At 38.6% G+C, this 25208-nt stretch overlaps 1 protein-coding gene across 2 annotated transcripts in view; it reads right to left on the bottom strand.

Annotated features, from left to right (window-relative positions):
* SKAP1 (src kinase associated phosphoprotein 1) overlaps positions 1-25208 on the bottom strand; it is a 294181-nt gene that overhangs the window by 40036 nt on the left and 228937 nt on the right. For both annotated transcript variants that reach the window (XM_037808263.1, XM_037808264.1), the window contains 3 exons: positions 5030-5107; positions 4035-4118; positions 1115-1239 (listed from right to left, as the gene is read on the bottom strand). In XM_037808263.1, coding sequence (XP_037664191.1) covers positions 1115-1239; positions 4035-4118; positions 5030-5107 — 287 coding nt within the window. The remainder of the gene's footprint in view (positions 1-1114; positions 1240-4034; positions 4119-5029; positions 5108-25208) is intronic.

The raw sequence follows: 25208 nt of genomic DNA, 5'->3' as shown, positions 1-25208 counted from the left end.
ATAACTTAGAATTATACCCAATGCATGACATCTATATTACATGTATTTATAAAGAACTCTGTACAAAAGTTTTAGTTTAAATTTACTTTTTTTTTTGAAATTGCAGAATAAAGATCTGGTTCATTTTATCAAAATAAGAGTTCACATGTTGAAGAAATGTAAAAGGATGAATGCTGAGTAAATTTGAAGAGCTAAAGGGCTACTTGAGAGGTTAATATTAGACTTCGCATGGTTTTTCTCTCTTTCTTAGCTATCTTTCATAGAGTTTTTCTAAATTGCTTTAGTAAAATTGTAACATAAAAATTGTCTACAAGCAGGAAACAATATGTATATGCATACACACATGCACATATATGCAAAAATATATTTTTTGGTGGAAATTGCTATATTTCCATAGTCAGAAAATTTTCATTGTTTTAATTAATTTTAAAGTAATAATAAATGCATGAGGAAAAGATTCAAAATATGTAAAAATGAATACAGTTAGGAATGTCTTTCTCCACACACACGCACGCGCACGCACACACACACATACCTCCCAATCCTCTGGTCCCTTAGTTACCACTGTTACTACTCAGCAACCATTGACACCAGAGCCTTAGAAATCCTTCCAGAGACACATGCAATGCATCTACACACATATAGATACAGGAGGGTTATCTGAATAACAAGATGAATGTGGGAAAATAAATTATTTTTGCATTCTACAGTTAGATTTTTCTTTTTCTGGATTTTGTGGAAGGAAGTGAAGATGAACAGTTGAAAAATAAAGAGAATGGGAATTAAAGCCATGAAACTAGACACTGTGAGTAAGGAACTGGATTGTGTGCTGTCATAGACAAGAATCTCACCTATGGGGTGAGACTGAGAAGGGGAGGGATGAGGAGATGGAAGCAAAGCAAAGGCAGTATCTAGGAGTAGGGTGGCAACCAAGAGAAGAAGGACGGGCATGACTTAGTGAAAGTAAAGGCAGGTCAAGAAAGAAGGTCTTATGGTAAGAAATGAGCAGGTAACAAAGAAAGGACGGAACAGCGAATTGCAACCACAGCTCATATGTAACACAGAACAAAACTGCAACACTAATAAGGACAACCGCCTCCTCGGTTCATCCTACCTCATAGCTGCGCCTATCCTGGGAGGTCAGTTCAAAGCAGGATTCTTTCTTGGCATCTCTTCGCAGGTGGGGGGCCATCCGTACACTGTATCCCTTAATGAGAAAGGTCCCTTTGGGCTGCTTGCCTGCAAGACAGGAAAGCTCCCTGTATCCCTAGAGAGATGCAACTGCCAAGGGAAGGTCTCTTCTCTGGTATGTAAAATAAAAGCACAGAAACAGCTGTTCCATCCCTGAGGAACCACAACAGCCAAGGAAACTTTATTAGGGAAGTTTAAGAGGCTACTGTGACAGCGAGGCAGATATCACTGCCAAGCTAGGGAAATGCAACATGAAAGGTTATTTTGCCAAAAGAGTACAACAGAGACAGAGAATTTATTAGAATGTTAAGAGATCTATAATAACAGAAAGAAGGAATTATTACAGCGGGGAGAGTGTGGCTGTAAATGTGAGGCTCTGGGAAGCTGTTACAGAACTGAAGCGTTATTATCAGGGCCAGCAGAGCTCACATTCGAGGGGAGGGACAGCAGCACAAGGGGCAATATACGTTCCCGGGATTCCCCTCCTCACCATGCCCTATGTGGCATTTGGGGTAAACTGTTCACCCTCTCTCCTGCTGGTCTCTGGTGGGAATTTATACCAGAGGGAGAATAATTTAAATTTAGTACTTTATTCTTCTTACAAGAGAATTGGGAAGTAGCAGAACCCTGTTGAATATCATTAGATAATGAGGAAGGAGATAAAAGGAAAAGGACTCTAAATGAAGGAATTTTCCCTCTTTTGAAAAAACAAAATATAGGAAAATGGAAAAGAGGAGGTGGTTTGTAAGGATATTCTGTCCTCACTGTGTGGTTTGGGCAGCAGAATGCATAGAGGACAGGAACCATGGTGTCTGGATGAGGCTTTGTGTCCTATACCACGTGGATGAATTGTTTAATAAATGCTTTTGGATGATGATAAGGATGGCAGTGTATGACAGTATTAAAAAAAAAGAAGAAGAAAAAAGAAAAAGACTCTGACCTCACCTGGTTGAGTTAAAAGAAATACACACTCTACACTTACTAAGAAAATGTCTTGGGCACAATAAGAAGTAACTGGCGAGAGGGGAGCCATGCAACAGTGCTTTTTGACACCAGAATCTTTTTTGTTTAAGTATCTCTCCTTGTTCTAACTGGGCACTAAAATGTTTTGTTGTTTCTTTGGTCACCAGATTTTATTTCACGCTGTTGGCAAAATGGTCAATAAAAGTCTCCAAGCCTCTTGCTCTTACTCTCTCTCTCTCACTACGCATATAAAAGATTCTGAATGAATGGATGCGATATCTGGTTTTATATCCAGATATGCCAAACACTTATTTAAAGGCAGGGGAAATGATGAACAGTTTTACAATGACACAAATGCCATATCATTTTAAAGATTTAAAATAAGAAAATAACATGTGGCTGGCCCCCATGACTAGAATTCAGAGGAGAAATTGTGATTGCTGGATTTGAGAGTGGGATGGGGGTTTTAAGGACACAGGAGACCTGTTACTCAGTTTTCAAACTATGCTTCTATTATTTCCAAGAAGAGATTCACTCTTTTTTTTTTTTCTTATTGATTTACTCAGCAAAAAGGATACCCCCAAAAAGATTCACTCTTTATCAAAAAAGGGAAAGGCCTTTTCCTTTGGGTGCAAGGTGGTGAACCCAGGAAGAAGGTCAGTGATAACCGTTGTAGGCAGAGGGGCAACGGAAGGCAATTGCCTAAAAACTGGAGGGCTTTACCAAAAAAGAAAAAAAGGGGGGAAAAAAAGAAAGAAAGAAAGAAAGAAAAGCTGCTGGCAGGCAAATCTGAAGGATACCAAGTCATTTAGCAATTCTTTCTTCTGCCTTAGTGCCAAAGGTGCAGGAAGTCCAATGACATTTGAGCAGGTGCCTGGATTTTATCTAATCTGGATATCCAAGCATTGGGTGAGGAATAAGTTTGAGAAAGGACACAGAGGAGAAGAACAGAAATGAATGGAAGGAAAAGGAAGGGTCTGCTCTGGATTGCTGGCCTCTGTACTAAGGTGGTAGAGCAAGGAAAATCCCACAAGAACTCATGCTCTACTTCGCTCATCTCCCTCTTGCTTCTTAGAATTACTCCTGGGGCAATCCAGCTCTGCAGAAGGGTATTCCCTATTTGAAAGTTCGCATTCTTCTACAATGATAATGTTTTAGCTTGTATTTATTTGTAGTTGCCTCCAATTTGTGCTTATAGCCTCGATTCCTTCTCATGAACTAAGCAATTGTGTTAAACATCGACGGGAGGTCTTCTAGGGATAGCTCATGAGTATTGTGCTTGATCGAGTCAGTGGTGGCTCATTAAGAAGCTGCCTCTGGCCTGAGTCAACTCTTGGCTGCTGTTGCCATCTGGCTGAAGGATGTCTCCCAGGCACAGCAACCATTTGGGTCTCAACACTCCATAGCTCTAGGGATGTCCACTGGACTACTTCCAAGTAGTCAGTAGGATAAAGTTTGGATCATGCTCTTAGAGAGTTTGAACTCCAGGGTTCTATGAGCCATTGGTTAGCTGTTTAACTCTTTCTCAGAATTTTTTTCAGTATTTTAACTACATTATTAATGCTCATAAAGAATTTTGAGGCTCATTTTTTTTAAAAGAGAGCCAAAATATTCAACTTTGGTAATGTGTTATTACTCATAATAAAAGATAACCCTTTGATATGATGACACACTATCCTAGTGTTTAAAGGGGAAATGATTTCTAAATTGGTCTCTAAGTTTTTGGGTAAGGTATTATTTGTTAAACCTATTTCCTTCCCAACCATGTCTCTTTTTGGGTGTTAGTTAAGGACTGCTACCTTGAGATCTAAGTGCTTGAGAATTTATGAAGTGCTTGCATCCAGGAGTGAGATGCTGCTGTGCAAATGAAGAACACTTACTTTTCTCATTAGCGTAATAGTAGAAGAGGCCTCTGCTGACAACACACCACCGCTTCTGCCACTCCGATCCAAAGAAACTATGATCTAAATGGAACAGCAGTAGAGGACATAAATTCAGGTAACTACAGTCACTGAAGAGTCTGTAAAATCCAACAACACACAGTCCAGTGTGTTATTGTTTTATTTCCCAGGTTAATGGACTGTAAAACCCTCCCTTTGACTCCCACAGGTTATCCCCTATTGACTCTAAGTCTGGAGGCCAGCTCAGTTAAAGGTGCAGCTCTAAACAGAGTTGTCTGCTCTGCCCCCTCACGGATGTCTCTCTAGTTAGCATCCTTTATATCTTTCTGGCTCTAATCTCATCCTACATTTTTCAAATTCTCCATAACATCTTTATTTGTTGCCTTTTGGCAAACAAGAATAATGTTGCAGGCCACGGCTATGAGAAAGGCTTTCTTTGTGCTAAGCCAATTTGCCCATCCAGTGCAGTGTCAGACCTGGGACTTCAATCCTAGCAGTGTCATATTCTGATCAAAGGAGTTAAGGGTCAAGATCTGGGCTTGTCTGAAATTTTAGAGTGGGTTGCTTCACATGAAATAAAAATTACACTGTTGGCAAAACAGTTTCACTCCTTATGAGAGGACACTGAGAGATGAGGACAAGAATGTCATTGTTCATTCATTCATTTATTCATTCATTCACTTGATAAGTATTTATTAAGCATCTATTGTGTGCCAGGCATTGGGGACCCAGTGCAGAACCAGCCACTATCCTGATGAAGCTCATAGTCTGGAGAATGTTGAAGATATTGTGCTGTCTCTCTTCAGCCTACATGCAAACATCAGACTTCTTTTCTTTCCTTGGCTTTTGCATTACACCTGCTTTTGCCTTACACTTGCCTCGCACAGAGAAGGCACAAAATATGTTAGCCCTCTTTCTCTTCATTTCCCTTGCCTTCCTGGAATGTTCTGAGAGATGTGGGGTCTGATTAGTACCTTTGCTTTTTTTCTCCAAATATCCCTGTTTGATGACGTTGTCAAGCTCTTGAGCTCCTCTTACGATGTCTTCTATTCCTAAAAGGAACAACAGCAAAATGCTTTGTCGAAACCTGATGAAATTTTCATTTATTTAAGCTACTTTCGATCGTCTACATTAATGAAGGGGTGCAAAAGTGCAGTTTCTTAAACACAGCACAAAATAAAACAATTTCTATTTGGGGAAAAAGTTAATTTTCTTTCTTCCTAATTACATCTAATGCTAAAAACACTTAAAATTATCTAAACATAAGTTAGTTTGTGGCAAGGGGAGTTAGCTTCAATATATACTGATTGGCAAGAACAGGACTCCAGGGAATTAAGAGTTTTCTGTGGATGTAAGGTACAAATTGGATAATCCACATTCAGATAATCAAAAGTCAAATGAATAGCTACCAGCACAGGCAAACTTTAATGAGTGGTAAACGTCACTGTAAATGCAGTCGCCTCAGAGGAAGCTATAAACACATACGCATACGCTTTGTGTTTTTTTTAAAGAACAGAAGCCACCTTCATGAAAATAAATTTTATTAATTTCACACAAAGAAGGGCTATGCAAGCTGAACTTGGCAATAACTGCCAAATCTTCATTTCTTCAAAGTGTGGGAAAGAGTTTAAGAATGGTAGAAGCCTTTACAAAGAGAAGACCCTGGAACTGACATCAGCCTTTAATTGTCTCTGCCAACATTCCTGGCTTTCAATTAGCCTCGTTAGGTACAAATTTATTGAGAAGTCAAGATCCTAATCCATCTGCCTCCACTAGGGTTTATAGTCATTTTGCAGGAGGGAGGGGCAAAGGACAGAGGCAAAGAAGAAGGAGTTTATTCCTTACAAAATAAAATGAAGCAAGAACAGAAAAAACAAAAACTCTTTTAAAAGCATAACTCTACATTTCTTAATGAGGAATAATGAAGGCAGTAGGCTAACAGAACCTTACTATTTTTCTTTTTAGTCTTCAAACCCAACTCTTTTGGTTTGCCTTGAAAAATGCAGTTAATGAAACAAATGCAAAACAAATGAAGGCACAACCATACATGAATCAACTGGGTCAACTATGCAATAGCTTTTGAGGATTTTGGGTGAAAATCATGTTTCAATTGTTTATTGAACACCTCCTACAATAACTAATATTTATTCAGTGGTGACTATAACCTGGCACTTTGCTCAGTGCTTTACATGCTTTTGTTGCTGTTTAAAAGTGTTTTAAGACAATTTAAAATGCAACTAAAATTACCTTTTGCTTATAAGCTGTTTTGAGCTTAATTTTTAAAATGTTGTCAGACGAGCACCTCTTTTTCTTTTTTAGTGTGCTGTGTGCCTGATTCTTTATCCAGTTTGTCCTTTTTGTCAACTTCCTTGTTCATGGACTATTTTCATTTGTGTGTTTTACAGTTAGCAAATTCTGTGGCTACTATAAATTCTCCCAGATGGGTCTCAGGGCATATGCATGAGATGTACAGCAGGAAAGGAAAGTTCATTTTTCTAGAATTCTTTCATTTCTCCCACCTTTTCTAATATCCCCCTGAAAATACTGTCCAAGAAGACAGTAACAGATTTCACCAAAGCAGGTGGCAGGGTGAGGACCCAGAGTGGTTGAAGACCCTTTGAAGGAGAGTCCATCCTCGATGAAGCTCTGAGTGTCAAAAAGTTGCTCTAAGAGGCCTAAAAATTAAATGTAAGATATAGGAGATAAGAAAGAGAAAAACAGTATCCTCTAAGCTTGTGGTTTCTATCTCCTCTTCCCACAGGTTATTTATTTATTTTTTTAAAGGTCTTGTTAAACTCAAGAGACACAGCTTCTTGTTAAAGATGCCAAGAGTCTGAATCATAAAAACATGTTAAACGTTTTATTAGAATTCAAAGCTCCCTTTTTTTTAAATGCAAATCTAAATGCCATTTTATGGAACATCTATAATTATGAAAATGGAAAGACATTGCCTTGTGTGCTGGGAGAGTCTGTGAATATGAATATTACATTAATGTGCCCACACCAGCTCACTGATCCTGCTGGCAGGAGCATAAAAAATGCTTGAGTGAAACTTTTATTTAGATGTTAAGACTCCAGGCCCCAGCGGGGTGACAGAGACAGCCCCTGTGAGTTGCCATCAGAGAGAGAGCTTGAATTGAATTACCCAGGGGGGAAGGAAGTAGTGATGAACACTGCTTCGCTTATTTAATTTCATTTACTTTCAGTACATTATCAGCATGAGGCTTTCCTCTCCCCACCAACTGAAACCCAAGAATGCCACCACCAAGAAAACAAAGACATAATGCAGCAGAGATGTTTGAACTCCAAGTCGGTAATTCCAGGAGACTGGGGACAGCACCATCACCACCTTCTGTCCCCAAGAGCCAAACTTGGTTACTGGGCACTGAATGAGTTTCTGAATTTTCTCTCTTGGTTGTTCACCAACAGGATTCTGAAGAGTAATATAGTTGGAAATAGAGCTTTTTATATGTTGTGTTTTTGTACATAGTCAATAAGACATATTATATTGCTTTCTTATTCATTGGAGGGAATCTGTACTGATGTACTGAACTCTGTTGCCTGGTTTCCCTTATGAGCAGTGGGGAAAAATGGGATTATGGGTGAAGTGTGTGGCTATGTAGAAAATTAGGAAATCAAATCAATCAATTTCTAGTCTATTGATTGTCTACTACGTACAAGGTACTGTGTGGTAGCGACAAAAACAATTGCTGTCAATGTAGAGTTGACTCTGAGCTCAACTGCATTAGGGCCATGATCTGGAGCTATTATTTATCAAATAAATCCAGACAACCAAGATGGGAAGCCATTGTGGCAATCAAGCTATCTCCTTTTTCAGTGTCAGCTAGGGTCCTACTAAATCAAGAACTAGTGATCCTGAGGATCTACTATGTAAGCCACCTGGAGGGGTGCCAAGGCAGGAGGAGTCTGTATGCCTCAATTCACACTTATTGACAAATGAACAGACCTTCAGAGAGCTACTTAACACTTAATAGAAAGCATGCAAATGCTTTGCAGGATAATAAAAATAGGAAGAAGCTGCAAAGAGTTGTATATGTTGTTATTTAGAGGCAAAAGTCTTTATATTTAAGCATAAAATTAAGGAAGAAGATAGTGTTTTTTGTCCATTATCTGAAAAAAAGATATAACCACCATGATGAAAAATAGAAATGATTTAGATTTATTGGGAATAAATGGCCCTCTTGGATAAACCTAAGGGTATATCACATTATATCAGCACAAAACAGAATTACATTAGTGTCGTAATCTCTCTCTACCACTACACTTAAGTAAATCTCTCAAAAAGCCTATATAAAGCGAAGATTCACTTAGCTAAAGAATGTGGGGCCATAAAGATAAGATCAACAGAGAGGTGTGTTATCCAGAAGTGATGGTCATCCAACTTTCATGGAAGGTGAAGATAAAAGAAATTTTCAGACATCCCTCTTTCCTCATCTAGATTCCTTTAAACCTTTGTATCACACCCGTACCCCACTCTGCAATAAAAAAACATTAGGATAGAATTCCATCTCTCAGTGCTAAACATGACTCCCCAGTCAGCTATGCACAGCAACAACAATGGGGACCCTTTGGAGTGTGATGCATTTCCATAAAGCAGTCAATAAAAAAGACACGGGAGCTTATGTGAGTCACGGCCTATTTAAGCAGCTGCGTTCTAGCCCACCGAGAAAAGAGAATTGGAGAAATCAGTTGGCAGCACCACAGCACAAGGCTAATAATGCAGGAGACCACATGGTTTCCACTGCAAAAAGGTCTTCATGGGCTGCAGCCCCTACAGAACAAACCAGGTATCCATTAACTTTCATTATAGGTAGACGGCTTGGTCTCTTGCTTAATCAACCTGAAAAGAAAACCAATGATATTTCAAAACCATCTTTTATTCAACTCTTTCCCATCCTTAAATTGTTGGTGGACTTCTTCCATCCTCTCCCATCCTTTTAATTCAAGTTCTTTTCATCTCTAGGAAAAGAGACCAAACCAACTCTGGCCTAGAGATTGATAGCTACCAGGGGTAAATTCCAGGCAGGGTGAAGTTAACCTGGTTCCTTTATTAAAGTACTCATGATAAGGACTGGGTGAATGAGGCTGGAGGAAATCTAATATTTGGAGACTGGGTGTGGTGAAGCTCCATCTGTAATTCCAGTCCACTCACAGATCGCCGGTGTGGGAGTGTCTGCAGACAAGTGCACCCAGGCATGCAAACACTTCACAATGCCTCAACTGTACAAAAGGGCAGAGGGTGTTGTGGGGTTTGGGGATGGTGCATAGTGTTCTCCTGTCTTGTGGTTGTTGATTCCAAATCATTAAACTTTCCTTTTTACTTGGTCTCTGTGAATAAGTTCATTAATGCTTTTTCCTCAGCTTTGTAAATTTCTGAGTCATTCTTCACCATTTTCTCAATTTTCAGAAGACAGTCAATAAATGACAGTCAGTTTGAGGCATCTGGCAAGTTCATCTTCTGAGCATGATGCTAACAGGAAAGTTGGTTTCAATGAATCATCCTCTATTAGTCCCTTGGGATAGCCTTATGTAATTCTTTAACTTCTGTGGTTCCATTCAGTATCCATGTAAGTATGCACTTATTCCTCATGCTCTTTTGTCATTGTGCTTCACTTATTAAGGAATTTAGACTAATACATATAAGGTGAAACATTCTAAACCATCAATAATAGACTCAGGATCTAAAAGTTCCAAGGATATGGAAACCACTTGAACAGACAGCTTTAACCTAAGTGAATGGAACTGTTCATGGTGAAATAAATCCAGCAGATGAAGGGAAGGGAGTGAACAAAATGTATTTAATCAAGTTCTTCAACAAGCTGAAACATAAGAAACTAGGAAACAAAACATGTGCAATTGGAGCTAGACTGAGGAAGGTTTGAAAAAGGGTAGAAATTATAAATTTGTGGTTAGCAAATCCACACAGAAGACAACATTCAGGAGATTCTGATGGAGTCATGTACCCCTTCCAATTATTTAAAGTCTTTAAAAAATCTGTTAATCCAGGTCACAAACTAATAGTGTAAAAATCAGTAGAGGAAATCTTGTTATACTGAGGATAAAGAAAAAATTCCTGATAGGTTCTAGGCCAGTAGTTCTAAGAAAGAAAGCAGATAATTGAAGAACAAAGTGATTAAAAACTAATGTCTTTAATAAAAATTGTTCAAAAAAACAAGTTTTTAATCTGCATTTTATCAAGCATTTTTACATCTCATTTGAGATCCACAACAACCCTATGGAATATGGTTTTAAGGATCTCCAGGATACTGTCCAGGAAACTGAGCTTAGTGAAATTACACGGCATGCTGAAGGTTGCTCAGCAGGACAAGCCCATGCTCATTCACCCACTCTCAGCTTCAGTCGAGGAGACATATCCAGAAGTGGGTAGGGAAAGACAAATTCTTCCTACCTGACTTTCCTCCCAAAGAGGTTCCACTTAAATATGGAAAAAGAAACAGATACAATGTGTGGTTATTCTAATACTTGATATTTTAGTTTCCTGGTTGATAATCAAATACCATGCAATGCGTTGGCTTAAACAATGGAAATTTATAGGCTTACAGTTTTGAGGCTAAGAGAAGTCCAAAAATCAAGGTGTCATCAAGGTGATACTTCCTCTCAGAAAACTGTGGCATTCTGGGACTGGCTGCCAGGGATCCTTGGTCCCAGGCTTTTCTGTCACATGGCAATGCAAATGGTGGCCTCTCCTGGCTTCTCGGTTCCATTGTCTTCCAGCTTCTGGCTGCTCCCTGTCTTTCTCTATCTCCATGGCCTTCCCTATAGGGTCTTCAGTAATAGGATTAAGTTGGGCCACACTTAATCCTGATTCAGGTGGGCCACACCTTAACTGAAGTACCTCATCAAAAGGTCCTATTTTCAATGGTTTCACACCCACAGGAATAGATTAAGAATATAGCTCTTCTGGGGTACAAAGGCTCCAAACAACCACACTTGATGTGAAAAATTATTTTAATATCTTATATTTTTAATTGTTTACTTTTTAATGTCCTGACTGACTAATCTATGGAATTGCTTTTCTGGGCAGTTCTGTGTGAAATCCAAGAGGTCCACAGATATATACAGCAAAGTAAAAGAAAGTTTGAGAATGCAATAAGGGGATACACAAGGGAAAGAAAATAGAAGAGGAAGGAACCTTGAGCTCTCAAAAAATGCTGCTTGGTCACCAAGGTTTGTAAGACCTTGGCTGATGCAAGAGTGATATTCAGAAAAACAAAACCTGTTCCAGCACAGGACTTACACAGTAATCTTGGACATGATTCATTTACTCTTTAAGAAAAAAATCTTAAAGAAGAGTTTAAAAAGTTTAGAAAGAAAGAAAAAATTTAAGCCAAGTATCCAAATTGGTTTCTTTTCATAAAACACAGTCTATCAGTAATGGAAACCATAAGGTCAAATACAGAAACCATGAATATTCATGGCGGATGAGGAACCTTCCCTTTCCTACAAGAGGCAGCTCCAATTGTATTGGAGGTCTGTGGTCTTAGAGGATGCCCCTCTCCCACATTTCAATGGGATTTTTACTTATAAAAGTGAAAGTGTTAGGAAAAAACCTTTGCAACTCCATGTAAAATAACTTCAACACACTAACTCTAGTACCTAAATAAATGGTAATAATCAACAATATCTGGTAGGTGTAAATAGCTCATCTTAAAGAATGACTCATTATAATAATCCATTGATTCTCAATCATGGCATCATAACACATTGGTTATTTTGATCAGTTAAGGTGTTGACCTATAGGGCAGAGACTTTGAATAATTATTTTTAAAATAAGAATGGATTAAAAGTTTTTCCATAACAATACTATTTACCTGCATTCTGATATCCTTACTTAGGGGAAAAATCAATAAAAAATAACTTACAGCTTATCTTATTTAAGCTACAGTCCATAGTGAGTAAATACATCTGATGTACTATTAGAATCTAATTGCATCAACCAAAAATTTCATAGTGCTTCATTTCCTGGAAAAAATTGTATTTCTTCAAAATTATGGATATTCCATGGAAATATGTTCAGCATATGAATGTCGATGGGCATGTGTTATGGTGGGAAAAAGGCTGAGAACCCATGAAATCTCAATAAAAATGGTTTAAATCCAGGAAACCTCTTGTCTCCTCTGACTTTATTAATTACCCACATCTGTAATCCTGAACCCTGTTTTATTTTTATCCTAGGAATCTATCCTTAATTTAGAACTACAAAGATACAAACCACCTGAAATCTCTAGCAGCTAAACTACAGTAAGTGGCAGAAGTGCAATGAGAATCTGGACATAAATCCAAGCAGCAATACTTCAAATGGCCTTGTGATTCTAAAAAGGAGGAGGTGAGGATTTAAAAAGCCAGATTGTTTTTTTTTAATGCAATTTTATTGAGATACATTCACATACCATACAATCATCTAAAGTGTACAATCAATTGTTCACAGTCTCATCATATAGTTGTGCATTCATCGCCACAATTTTTGAACATTTTCATTACTCCAAAAATATAATAAACATAAGAATAAAAATAAAAGTGAAAAAGAACACCCAAAACATACCGTACCCCCACCCCTCCTCTCCCATTATTCATTTATTTTTTGTCCCCATTTTTCTACTGATCTGTCCATACACTGGATAAAGGGAGTGTGAGCCACAAGATTTGCACAATCACACAGTCACACCATATAAGCTATTTAGTTATACAATTTACAATTTTCTTCAAGAGTCCAGGTTACTGGATGGTAGTTCAACAGTTTCAGGTATTTTCTTCTAGCTATTCTAATACACTAAAATCTAAAAAGGGATAGCCATATTGTTTTTTTTCACAAACCATGCAGGATCAATGAATGTCTCCCTCATACTGAGACAGACCATTATTATCATTTGTCACTTGAGAGCATATCTTTTAACAATGAATGAAAAAATATCATTTTCAAATATATTTATTTAGTACTCCACTGGACTGTGATAAGAACATGGAGAAAAGGAAAAAAAACAGTTTTGACTGAGTTTGCCATTATTTTGAAAATGGTTCACCTTCCACCTGTCAACTACTTTACAACCAGAAGTCATCTTTCTAAAACACATCTTTCTAAACTGTGGTCATATCACATTCCTGTTTAAAGCCTTTAATGGTTCTCCTCCACTACCTGGAGGACAAAACTTAAACTCTTGTCTCCATATATGTTAAAATATTTGGCTTCACCCTACTTTCCATTTCGTTTTCTCCCAACTCTACACTTGCCATTTAACCAATACTCCAGCAAAAGTAAGACTTTGCCTTCTGCAACATGCCATGTACTTTACACTCCAAGCCTTTGCCCATGCTGTTTTACCTATTTGGAATTTCCATTCTCTCTACCCCCATTTTCTAAGTAAGGAGTGCTCCTTTAAGATGCAATTCAAATGTCACATACTCTCTGAATCTTTCTCTGGTTTCTCCACATGGAATTATATACTCCTCTTTTGTGCTCTAATATCATATTCTACAGAGCATTACTATAGTACATTCCAGGCTCCCAGGAACCCTAAATCTTTCCTCCAATTCTCGTCTTTTCTTGACTCTGCTTAGGCTTACATAAAACCTTATATAAAATTGTATAAAGCTGCCAGATGCCTTGAACAAGGAAGTAGAAAAGGAGCTATATCCTGAGAAGAGGAATGCAGCTGGCCTGGGTAGAAGGCAGTAGAGAAGTTCTAGAAAGAGGAAGGAGGAGGGTAAAAGATCTTGCATTCTGTTTTTAGGAAGAGAGATGATACTATGGAAGAAATTAAGTTATCAAAACATCATAGCACCTGGACTGAAAGGGAGGAGGGTGGGCAAAGAAGAATTCAATACAGCTGTGCATCAGTAGGGGCTGGACCACAGACCTTATCTATCTTCACGAAAGTATCCACAGATGGGGTTCAGAGGAAGCCATAAATGAGCAAAGAAATGAGCCAAACTCAAACAACTTAACAAATGAATAATAAATTACTTTTCAGAAAGTAGCTTTTGATAGAAAATTTTGAGCTAAAGACCTTGAGTGGCTGACAACTTGGATCTTCCTATAATGTTTCCCGCAGTCTTTCTGTATTATTTTCCAGAGAAAGGGCATTTTTCTCCTTGAACATCCACAGGTACATCAGTTTGCTTCCCAAATGCAAACATTGGACATGCTTCTGAGTACTTAATACTGTTGACAGTGGAGGATATGTGTGGATTAGTGTAAACGAATCCTGATGTCTCTATTTTAGTTACTCTTCAAACCAAAAGATTTCAAGGAAGAATCAGATGATAATAATTTTGCCTTCTCCATGTCTCGCCAGTAAAAGACATTTAGATATTATCAGAACACTGCACTGAGAAAACTTTAAAGCAAACAAAGCAGAAAATAAAAAAGAAGACTCAGGAACTAATTATCACGATTCTCTTGGGGTATGAAGGATGGGTGATCTAATGAGGAAGAACTTGATGGGAATGCAATGATCTTAGCGATGTGGCTTTGACCCGGTATGTATCATCTACTGGACAAAGGGCCACTCCAAAACCAGACCTCACTCCCAGACAATTCCCAGAATGTCTGTGCAGCAGTACAGCTTGGAAACAGAAAGATGTCAGCTATGTAAGGTAACTTTAGGGCAAAAATCACCCCCTTTTCTTTTGTTACATATTTGAAATTTTAAAAATCTTTATTCTTCTGTTTCATCTGAGAAAACTCAAGCAAGTTTGAAGTAAGTCTAACTTTGCAACAAAAAAGAATTAGGGGAAAACAAGGGTGATGTTTCTAGACCTAAAAGTTTCCAACCAAATCATCAAGTCTGTAATTGCAAAATAAAAACACTAAATCTCAATATCTATTTGCACAGCTCATTAACTAAGGGCTTACACTCAGCAAACAGAAAAAAAAATCTTCAAAGTACCAAATACATTTGGAAAGTTACTATGGAGACCCATCCTTCCCTGGGACCTAAACCAGGGCTTGTCAAATTTTCCGTGCTGCTGTCGGGTGCATCTGTCTGTCTGTCTTTATTGCTTTTTTAGGAAACAGAAAATCAGGATGAAGCACAGCTTCTTTTGTCAGACTGTGCTGGAGAGAAAAAGTGAATATTCCTTTCCCCACTGAACATTAGGAACATTATGGCAGGCACTCGACCTGTTCTGCTACTGGGACAACATGATTTACAATGTGAAAAGGGAAAACCTAAATCACCAAGTAATGAAAACATTAAAGTTAATGCATCACAAGTGAGGAATTTATTACCATTAACTCCAATAAACAGTTATAAAACACTCGTCCTTTCCTGTCCATGCACAGGGACACAGATACTGGACTTCATTAAGCTCAACTTTCTTTTCTTCTTCACTAGACCAGTCATGTGTGTTTGAACCAACCACCATTTATTGTTAAGTGGACTAGTTCATTTTCCAGGGCTGTAGAAAGCTGAAGGCACATTCATTGTTTCACGGCACTTGGTAGAGACGGATGAAATAGCAAAGTTTAGGAGACATGCAGCTCAGTATTGCTATATAAGTTTATTCAAGAGTCCCTAAAATGTATGTCTAACAAAAGTGGAGTAGCTCTCCCGAGCAGCCCTTCTCAGAAGCAGGTATATAAGTAATAATGCGTGGAGAGGAGGGTGGCATATTGGATGCCAATGTATGTCAGGTGCATTTAACCAAATAATTTTTCCCTTGTTATTGTTTGGCATAGCACCTTGGAAGCCTGAAATGAAAACCTATTTCCTTCCAACATTTTTCTCTGTCATAGGGGAATACCAGTTTATTACCTTAAAGTTGTTCATGAACAAAAGAGGCTGCACATATTGGAAGGCTAAGGTAGATTGGTTCCAGATTCATTTGTTTTAGATGATAAAAGGACTAAAATATCTTTTCGAAAAGCCAACTCTAATTGTGGAGTTGCCTGGGTATTACAAAGCAGAGAGGAGAGGCAGCATGAAATTCAAGCTTGCCTGGCTAAATAGTTATAATAGTAACCATAATAGTAATACTTTACATTTGTATAGCACTTTATCTAGTGTTTGTAAAATGCTTTCTCATATGCCTCCTCCTTCATCTTGATACCTACAGAAAGACCTCATCAGTCTACTCTTCAGAAGTTGAAACTGAGACTCAGAGGGTAGGTGACTTTCTCATACAGTTGGAAAGAAGAAAAAAATACAGAAAGTTTTTTTTTTTTAAACTCCAAATACAGTATCTTTTTTTTTTTTTTTTTGCTACACCATCCAACACAAACATTTTGCTTAATGTATAATGTTATAGTCATAACTATAAAAACTTAAGGTTGAAAAATGTTTTAAATCTAGATTTCTCAGCCAAAATTTCCTGTTTTTTAGGAACCCCATTTTGCTAAGAATAGCTACAGTGGCTCAATAGAATCATTATGCCTGGGAGTTCAAGATGTTCAGCCCCAAAATGGGATCTGATCTTTGACATTACCAGAGAAGAGGCAGGCACCTGAGAGATCCTTCTGGATGTAGTTCACAGGGACGGTTAGCTCTATCCACTGGGCAGAACTGCAGGGCCTCTTATTGGCCAAACAGAGTAGAGCATAGGAAAGGAGGGACTGGAGACTGAGCACTATCGTCCCAGCTGCAGGGTCTACGCAGCATAACCCACATCATCAGAGCTAGGTTTCCGTAAGCATGACCAACTGCTGAAAAGTGGCATAATTTAAAAAGGTAAAAGTACTTGTCAGGGAAATTCCTCTATAAAATAAACACTTCTAAATGTTATTTCATCAATTCTTTTAGCACCTGCATAAGGTACTCTAATGAAGAACTCTTAGATGGAGAGATTACAGAGCTTTCCAGTGGACACAGAACAAATGATCCAGCTACTCAATTTGCAGATGGGGAAACCAAAGCCCAGGTGGCCAGATTAAGTGACTCATCCCGGGTAACGTGACTAATTTGTGGTAGAAATTCAGAATTGGGAAGAGAAATCAAGTTTTCTGATTTGATTGACTGACTCAGCATAATGTCAATTTTTACACTTCTATAGCCAAAAAATGATCCTTCTTCAACCTTGGCACATGGTAATTCTGTGGGTAAATTAAATCAAGGAGATGCCAAATCTCAGGACACAATCCAATGGGAGTTAAGACCCATAGCAGAAATAGTGGAATAGGTAATAGTCCATCTACTGAACAATGAGGTCCCTGGCCTCCTTTTGTTCCTTGGCTCTAAGAACCATGGTTGTCGGGGCTAATGGCACCACCAGGAGATTCCTGGATCCTTCTCTGGAAAAAACAAATGGTCTCACACGTAAAGGTACTACAATAGGAGACTTCAAGCAAAAAGTCTCACTCTAAACTTTAGAGTCTAAGGTAAAGCCCATCAGTTGATAAAGTTCCACCCTGGCACACAAGAATTCCAACCTGCTTTTTAGAGCTTGATTTTTAAATATAAGCAGGCACCTACGGATCACTGGACATTTTTAGAAAAGTTTCCAACATGAAAGACAGAGACCAAAAAGAACTCAGAGTAAACAGAGTTAGTTTAGGGAACAAAAAAGAAACTTTAAAAAACCCAAACAAGGCATCATTTGTAGGGCCAGAGGGATGAGAAGATGTTCAGAGAATAATCAGAGAATAAGAAAGGACACTTGGAAATTAAATATACAATATTCAAAATTAAAACAAAATCAAGAGATGAGTTGGAAAATAAAGTTGAGGAAGTCATACAGAAAATATGGCAACAGACCAAGAAAAGGAAAACAAAAAAAGATAAAAGTATTAGAATACAGAAAACAGAGGGGAAGATATGATCATAGAAACAATAAAATTTCTCAAAATGAAGGAGATGAGTTTTCAAATTGAAAGGTTTCTCCTATATTCAGTATATAAATGAAAACAGACTCCCACCATGGTAATCTTTGTGAAATTTCAGAACACAGAGGATAAGGAGAAGATCTCAAAGTTTCTGAGTGGGAGAAAAAACACACCAAGGATCAAGAATCAGAATGGCACAGAACTTGATCATAGCAACACAGGAACCTTGAAGTCAATGAAACAAATCTTCCACATTCTAAGGGAAAAGTCTTACATCCAAACTATCAATCAAGTATAAAGGTAGAAGAAAGAAGTTTTCAGGCATGCAAAATTTCAAAAATTTACCTCCCAGGCAGCTTTTCTCAGAATGCCACCAGAGGATGCACTCTGCCAAAATGAGAGTCCACCAAGAAAGGTAACACTAGATCCAGAAAGTGGGATTCTGTCAAGGGAAAGAGGTAAAGGGAAGTCCCAGGGTGACGGCTGTGCAGTGGGCCAAGTACACCTAGTCCAAAGTTGAAAGGATGGAGGTGTCCAGGAGAAACGCTCCATGAATGAAATGGAACCGATGGATTGTCTGATATGTTCAAACATATGGAAAATAGTTATCAGAGCAATATTAAAATTCTGGATTTAGAAAACTAATCAAATAAAAAAAAAACAAGGCATTTACCAACTCTAGGAAAAACAAGAAATAAAATTTAATCATAGAACTTTGCTAGGTGGTGACAGTAAGCAATATTTACATCATTAAAATAATGTAAACACTGCATGTTGATTTAACTAAAAATTATGATATCTTGGGAAGGTGAACTGAGGGGAAGTGGGGGTTGAGATGGGATAAGAATGCTAAGTTCTCCTCTTTCATAATATGAAATCAATATATAATGTCTGAAATCGATAAATCTAAAAATAGGCATGTAATATTATTTAGAAATCTGGGGTACATAGCAGAAAAAATAGATGAAAGAATTGAAAGAGGTTGCCTCTGGGGAGTGGTACTCCAGGATTGGGCAGGGGTGACTGCTTGTAGTACTATTTGAGTTTTTAAAACTATGTTTTACTACTTTGATAAAAATTTTAAAAATATTAGAAAATGGAAAAAAACAGTTTTATAATTTAATAACAAAGCCATGTGTCTCTATATTTATATAATGATGTCCATTCTGAGTGGCTGAAAATACAAAATTCCTAAGTTTGGTATGAAGGGTTTATGACAAAGGAATTCAGAAAAGAAAGAAATCAGAGTGGAATAAAGAGAAATAATTTTATTAAAACTACTTACACAAAGCCATATTGGAATTAGGTATTGTTTTTTTTTTTTATTAAATTCAGTTTTATTGAAATACATTCACACACCATACAATCATCCATGGTATACAATCCACTGTCCACAGTATGATAACATAGTTATGCGTTCATTACCACAATCTATCTCTGAACATTTTCCTTACATCAGAAAGAACCAGAACAAGAATAAAAAATAAAAGTGAAAAAAGAACACCCAAATCATCCCCCCATCCCACCCCATTTGTCCTTTAGTTTTTAGCCCCATTTTTCTACTCATCCATACACTAGATAAAGGGGGGTGTGATCCACAAGGTCTTCACAATCACACTGTCACCCCTTGTAATCTACATTATTATATAATTGTCTTCAGGAGTCCAGGCTGCTGGGTTGGAGTTGGGTAGTTTCAGGTATTTACTTCTAGCAATTCCAATACATTAAAACCTAAGAGGTGTTATCTATATAGTGCATAAGAATGTCCACCAGAGTGACCTCTCGACTCCATTTGAAATCTCTCAGCCACTGAAACTATTTCGTCTCATTTTGCATCCCCCTTTTGGTCAAGAAGATACTCTTGTCCCATGATGCCGGGTCCACATTCATCCCCGGGAGTCATATTCTGCATTGCCAGGGAGATTTACACCCCTGGGAGTCGGGTCCCACGTAGTGGGGAGGGCAGCGAGTTCACCTGTCGAGATGGCTCAGTTAGAGAGAGAGAGGGCCACATCTGAGCAACAAAGAGGTACTCAGGGGGAGACTCTTAGGCACCATTACATGCAAGTTTAGACTCTCCTTTGTGGTAATGAGCTTCATAAGGGCAAGTCCCATGCTCGAGGGCTCAGCACATGAAACCGCCAGTCCCAATGTTTGTGACAACATCAACACCAGTCCAGGTGAGGATGTCCAACACATTCGCACCTTCCCCCAGATCCTCGGGGCTGGGGAGGGGGAGGCTGTAAATATATTTTTTATTATCTGCCCAAATTACTCTGGGATGTGTCACTATTTCACTCCAGCCTATACTAACCTACCGTATCTCACTTCCTATTCAAAGTTCCATGCAATTGCGGTGTTTGAACAAATCAACTGTAGAGTTGTACCATTTAGAAAATTTAGATCCTGTACCAAATAGATATCTATTCCCTTGGTCTCATATGGAAGTTGAAGTTTTAAAACACAATCAGTTTCAACCTTTACTGTTTTAAGACTATTTTAATAATCTGTAGTCTTTATGCAATTTTAAGGCTCATTTGCAGTTCTAATATTGTACTTTCTTTGTGCCACAAGTCTAATTCTGCTTAAGCTCTTCTTACAATGCAAGGGAACCCACAAAAACAGGAAGCCTCTTTCCATTGGAGATCACTTTATTTCACAAACAATAAAGGCTATACAATCCCATTATGAAATTTGGGGTCAGAAGCCAAAGGTATAAAATGGGGCTATAATTTACAGAATGTTATTGTATCATTGGGCATGACAAGAATTGGATGAAGTACCTGAAGATCAAATCAAGTTGAGAAAAATTCATTTGGAACTTACCATGTGGGAGGCATTGTGCCAGAGAGCACAGAATTCCTTGGATGTCCAAGAAAGACAACTTCAGATCAGTGCAAAGACAAGGAAAGCACAGACATGATTTTAATTTATAGGGTTGGAAAGGTACAAGGCCATAAAATAGGACACCTGTTGTCCCACATTTATGTTATAGGTTTCGCCTTTTAAAAAAATAATCAGAAACACATAATCATTATTCTTGACATAAATTGCACTTTAGATTGGGGGTAGAAATCATATTTTAAGTGTAGAAGTGGAAGGAAAAGTAAAACCAACTGCATGTAATTTTTCAAGTGGAAACAACAGCAATATGAAGATATATGGGCGTCAGACCCACTGGTAGAGGAAGGAGGCTGTGCTCTCCTACCTCTTACTTGTCACTTCTGTGACCTCTACCATTTGAAATGCTTTGATTCCACCTTGCCCAAGGGACTTGTGAGCACCGGGGAAAGGGATGAAGGATGCCTGTGCCTGACCTCACCTTTACATTGTCTAATGACTGAAGGTATAAATCAGCTTTCCCCTTGAAGCTCACGTGAAATGCTGGAAATATTAAATGATGTCCCTGAGGGTTTTATTGTTACTCAGTTTTCTCCTGTAACTGGGAGAGCTGTTCACATGAAGGATACTTTCCTCCAGGACCTAATTTGTATATAAAATGAAGTATGAAACTCCAACTTCTTGCCACTTTGGAAAGAAAATAAACAATTAGTGGAGGCTGCACTAAGCCCAGTGTATCTGCTTCTATTTCAATGATCTCTCTACCTGCTCACAGAGAACAGTTCACAACATTGAAGGTTTGAGATCCTCTTTACAAATCCTTGTTTCCAGGGTAGTAAATCTGCAATTGCTTAAAAAGTGTCTGCAGACAATTCAATGTGTGTTTGAATGGACAAGAGTAAAAACTCTTTCTTTTATCCTGCTTGGCAGAGGAAGTATGCTGATAATTTAGCATTGAGGAGCAGAGTACTAGGGTGCTTGGGTTCCATTTCTAGCTCCTCCCTGGGTCCTGGGCCTGCATCTGAACCTCCCTTCCAGATTCTTTCTGTGGGATTTTTTATCCACGGACTCTTAAACCTCCTGAAGACCTTGATCCATTAATCCTAACACAACCTCTATAATAAGAATAATTATCACCATTTTTCTCTTAATGGAGAAACTAAGACACTTTCTCAAGTCTTCCCATTAGCAAGTAAACAAGCAGGAACAGAAGTAAGGAATCCTTGTTCCAGTCCTCAACATTAATCTCTCAGCATCTTGTGGTCTCCCTGCCCACCCCCATCAAAGATTTGAACTATTGCTTCACAACGAATATATTCCCTATTATAGTATACATATTACTATACATTTATATAGAATTAAAAAAAATTTTAGAGCACTTTCAAACCTCTTCTTTAGTTTGATTAAACAGCCCTATGCGGTAGGTATTTACAGAATCTGGAAGGAGGAAATGAAAGCTTGAATGGTTGAGAAGAAAAGCCAGTGAAATATTAAGGATTATCTAAGACGTTGTAGAGTCTTCATTACCCCAGGTTTGTAAAAGTAAGATGGCCGGATGGATGGAAATATTGATTGACCTGTCTGTGCCTAAGTTATGATAAGAGATTGATTTCTCAATGACCCTCTGCTCTGTGTTCTAAGATCATTCCAGGTAAGAAAGGATATTCAGAACAGCGTAAGGCACTATTTTTAAATGAGCTCTCTTGCCATTCACCTGTGGCTGAATGAGGAATGATGAACTGCTTCCCTATGGGGTGAAGGAAAGTGTCAGGGCAGAAGGGGGATTCTAAATAGCAGACAAAGAAAAATGAAGACATAAAGATTCTTTCATATCCACAGAAGCCTAATGTTCTCAAATAGGCCCTGTTTCTTTTTGTTGTTGTTGTGGTTGTTAGTAGAATCAGTGCTGCTTAAATGGCGTGCATTTAAGGGAACTGGAAAAGGGACCCTCTTCCAAAAATACCTTCTCAACTAACTTCCTTAATTCTTGAAGTTTCACCAGTAGAAGCCCATTCCCTTAGATTAAAGCATTATTCCCTGTTGAAATACAAATGCCTCTGGGAGAAGTTGTACATTGATTAGGCATTCCCATCCATAGTGTGGTAACAAACTGGTACAAGATGCAGCCATTTGTAACCATGTAGTAGACTAGTGAGCAGAGGTAACAGATATAAGTATGTCCAGCAGTGACTCTTATCCATGCAGTATGTGCATTTGACAATACACTGATCCATTAACACCTAAGAGCACTGGTTCTTAACTGTCACTGCACATCAGCATCATCTGTCAGCCTTTTAGAAAGGCAGATCCTGCACTGCACCCCAGATATACCTAATCACAATCATCTAGGGGTGGACAGAGGTATGTTTGTTTTTACAAAGCTTTATAGATGGTTCTATTGCTCAACCAGGGCTGACAACCAGAGTGAATTTGGATATTAGATCCTTTCAACCTGATGACTCACTAGCAGAGATGGTTGATAGTGGGCGTTTTGGGGTGGGCCCAGGTGGGGGGCCTGGACACTGAGGACCAGAACAGACAATGAGGGGGAAGAGAGGTGCCATAAAGAACAAAGGAATTGAAGGGGACCTGGAAACGTGCCAAGACAACTTGTCCCCATCATAGTTTTGACAAACTACCCAGGAGTATTGTGACCAAGACTTGAAGGAGCAACATTAATCTATGAAAGTTAGTTAACCCCATAGAAGAAATGCTAGAGAAAGTATTATCTATGTTCATATAACCCTGGATTATTTTATCCTCTTAAATGGCTGAAGAAGCCACTCATAGTCATATCATTACTATAGTATCTTTTTCCACCCATCTTTATAGTCTTCCCCCCCCTAAGTCTTAGGCTACTTAGCTTGCCCTTGGTTATCCCCCAAAGGGAGTCTTTACCAGGTATATCAGGATTTGTTTGGCCAGTATGACAGAAGCCTCTAAATAACAGAGGATTTAATCAAAGAGAAGATAATTTCTTGCTCATATAAAAAAAGACTGGAGGGAGGGAGGGAGCCTGGCAATGGTATGACACTCCATGTCATGGAGCTCAGGCTCCTTTTCTACTGTCTCTACCATCTTTAGCAGGCGATTTCTTTCTCAGGGTCCAAGCAGGCTCCAGTGCCAGCACAAAGAAGGAAGGGGATGAGGCAGAGAGCATTTCTCTACCCCTACCTGCATAAGGACACTTGTGTGATCCTAGAAGTTGAAACATTCTTCTACATTCCACTGGCCAGAACTTAAGATACCTGTTTGAATCTAGGTGCCAGGCAGGTAGAGAGGTGGAGAGCTGTTCTGGGCAGCCGCGAGCCCATCTAAAACTGCAGAAGGGGAGAATGGATACTGGCGGTTAGCTAGCAGTCTCAGCCACATCAAGGAATCATGTTCACAGCTAAACTAGTATTGGCAGTCACTTTATGAACCTAGAATATCCCACTGGAAAGAAAGCAAATGAGTGTGGTAAGAGAAGACTGCTGAATTCCAGGTGTTGGGTGATTCGTGGTGATTAAAGGAAAGTGTTTCCCACTAGTGAAGAGTGAGGATTTACTGAAAGTAGTTATCCGTGGCCCAAGAATCCTAACACAAGTTTTAAATAAATGAAGTGCTTGGTTTGTCTTTTGAAAGCTTATGTTTCCTCTTGGAATTATGTGATTCAGAAGTCTACCTCTTGCCTAATGAAGGCCTGGAATGCAGGCTTTGTTGTCCGAGTCCTTGGACTCAGAGTCAATCCGTAGAGCTGTGAGGAGCAGGACAACATAGTAGAGCATGGCCTTGCACAATAGCTGCTAGTACTCACATACTAAATAGGAGAAATGTTGACACTAATTTCACATACAAATTCTTAGAAATGATTTAAAGAGATTCTGATCCATGAAAAGTTATACTTTCTCCTGACTCCAAGGCTCCAAGTACATAAGGGTTACAGATAATGTTAGCACCTTCCAGCCAGTGACAGATCTATCTTAGGTAAAACCAGAACAATGTTGATCTAGAAGCATATGATCTAAAACAGGAAATCTGTTTAACTCTATGGGTATGTTTGGCTTGCTTCATTGATTAGGATGGTTTTAAAAGTAAAGCATTGCTTCGTTTCACTTCTGATCTCCTTAAATCATCCAACAGACTTGTTTTCTTTCTTTGTGTTTCTCACTGGTCCAGGTGATTGAATTGTATGGACAGTTAGCTCAGTTAGTTCTGACATGATGCCAGTGAGGCCAAGGTCACAGGCTTTATTCTTAGGCCAAATGGCTTGCCAAGCCAAATTCTGTTCCATGTTTAGTTGATTGCTCCTCTATCCCTGGCTAGCTGTTCTGAAAGAACATATGCTTCTCATAAGGGGGACTGAGCAGGAAAGAGTGGGTATCTCAGCAGAATTAAGTTGTACTGTTGGAAAAATAGTGCAAAGATCCTTATGCAGAATTGATGGGCCAGAAGTATTTCCATACAAAGAGGAGCACTAAGCAGTTTGGGTATGAAATGGTCTTTCCAACAAACGTGACATCCTACTTCCAAGA

This window comes from Choloepus didactylus, chromosome 18 (genome assembly GCF_015220235.1).
Source record: "Choloepus didactylus isolate mChoDid1 chromosome 18, mChoDid1.pri, whole genome shotgun sequence".
NCBI classification, from domain to species: domain Eukaryota; kingdom Metazoa; phylum Chordata; class Mammalia; order Pilosa; family Megalonychidae; genus Choloepus; species Choloepus didactylus.
This window is presented reverse-complemented; position numbering and strand designations above follow the sequence as displayed.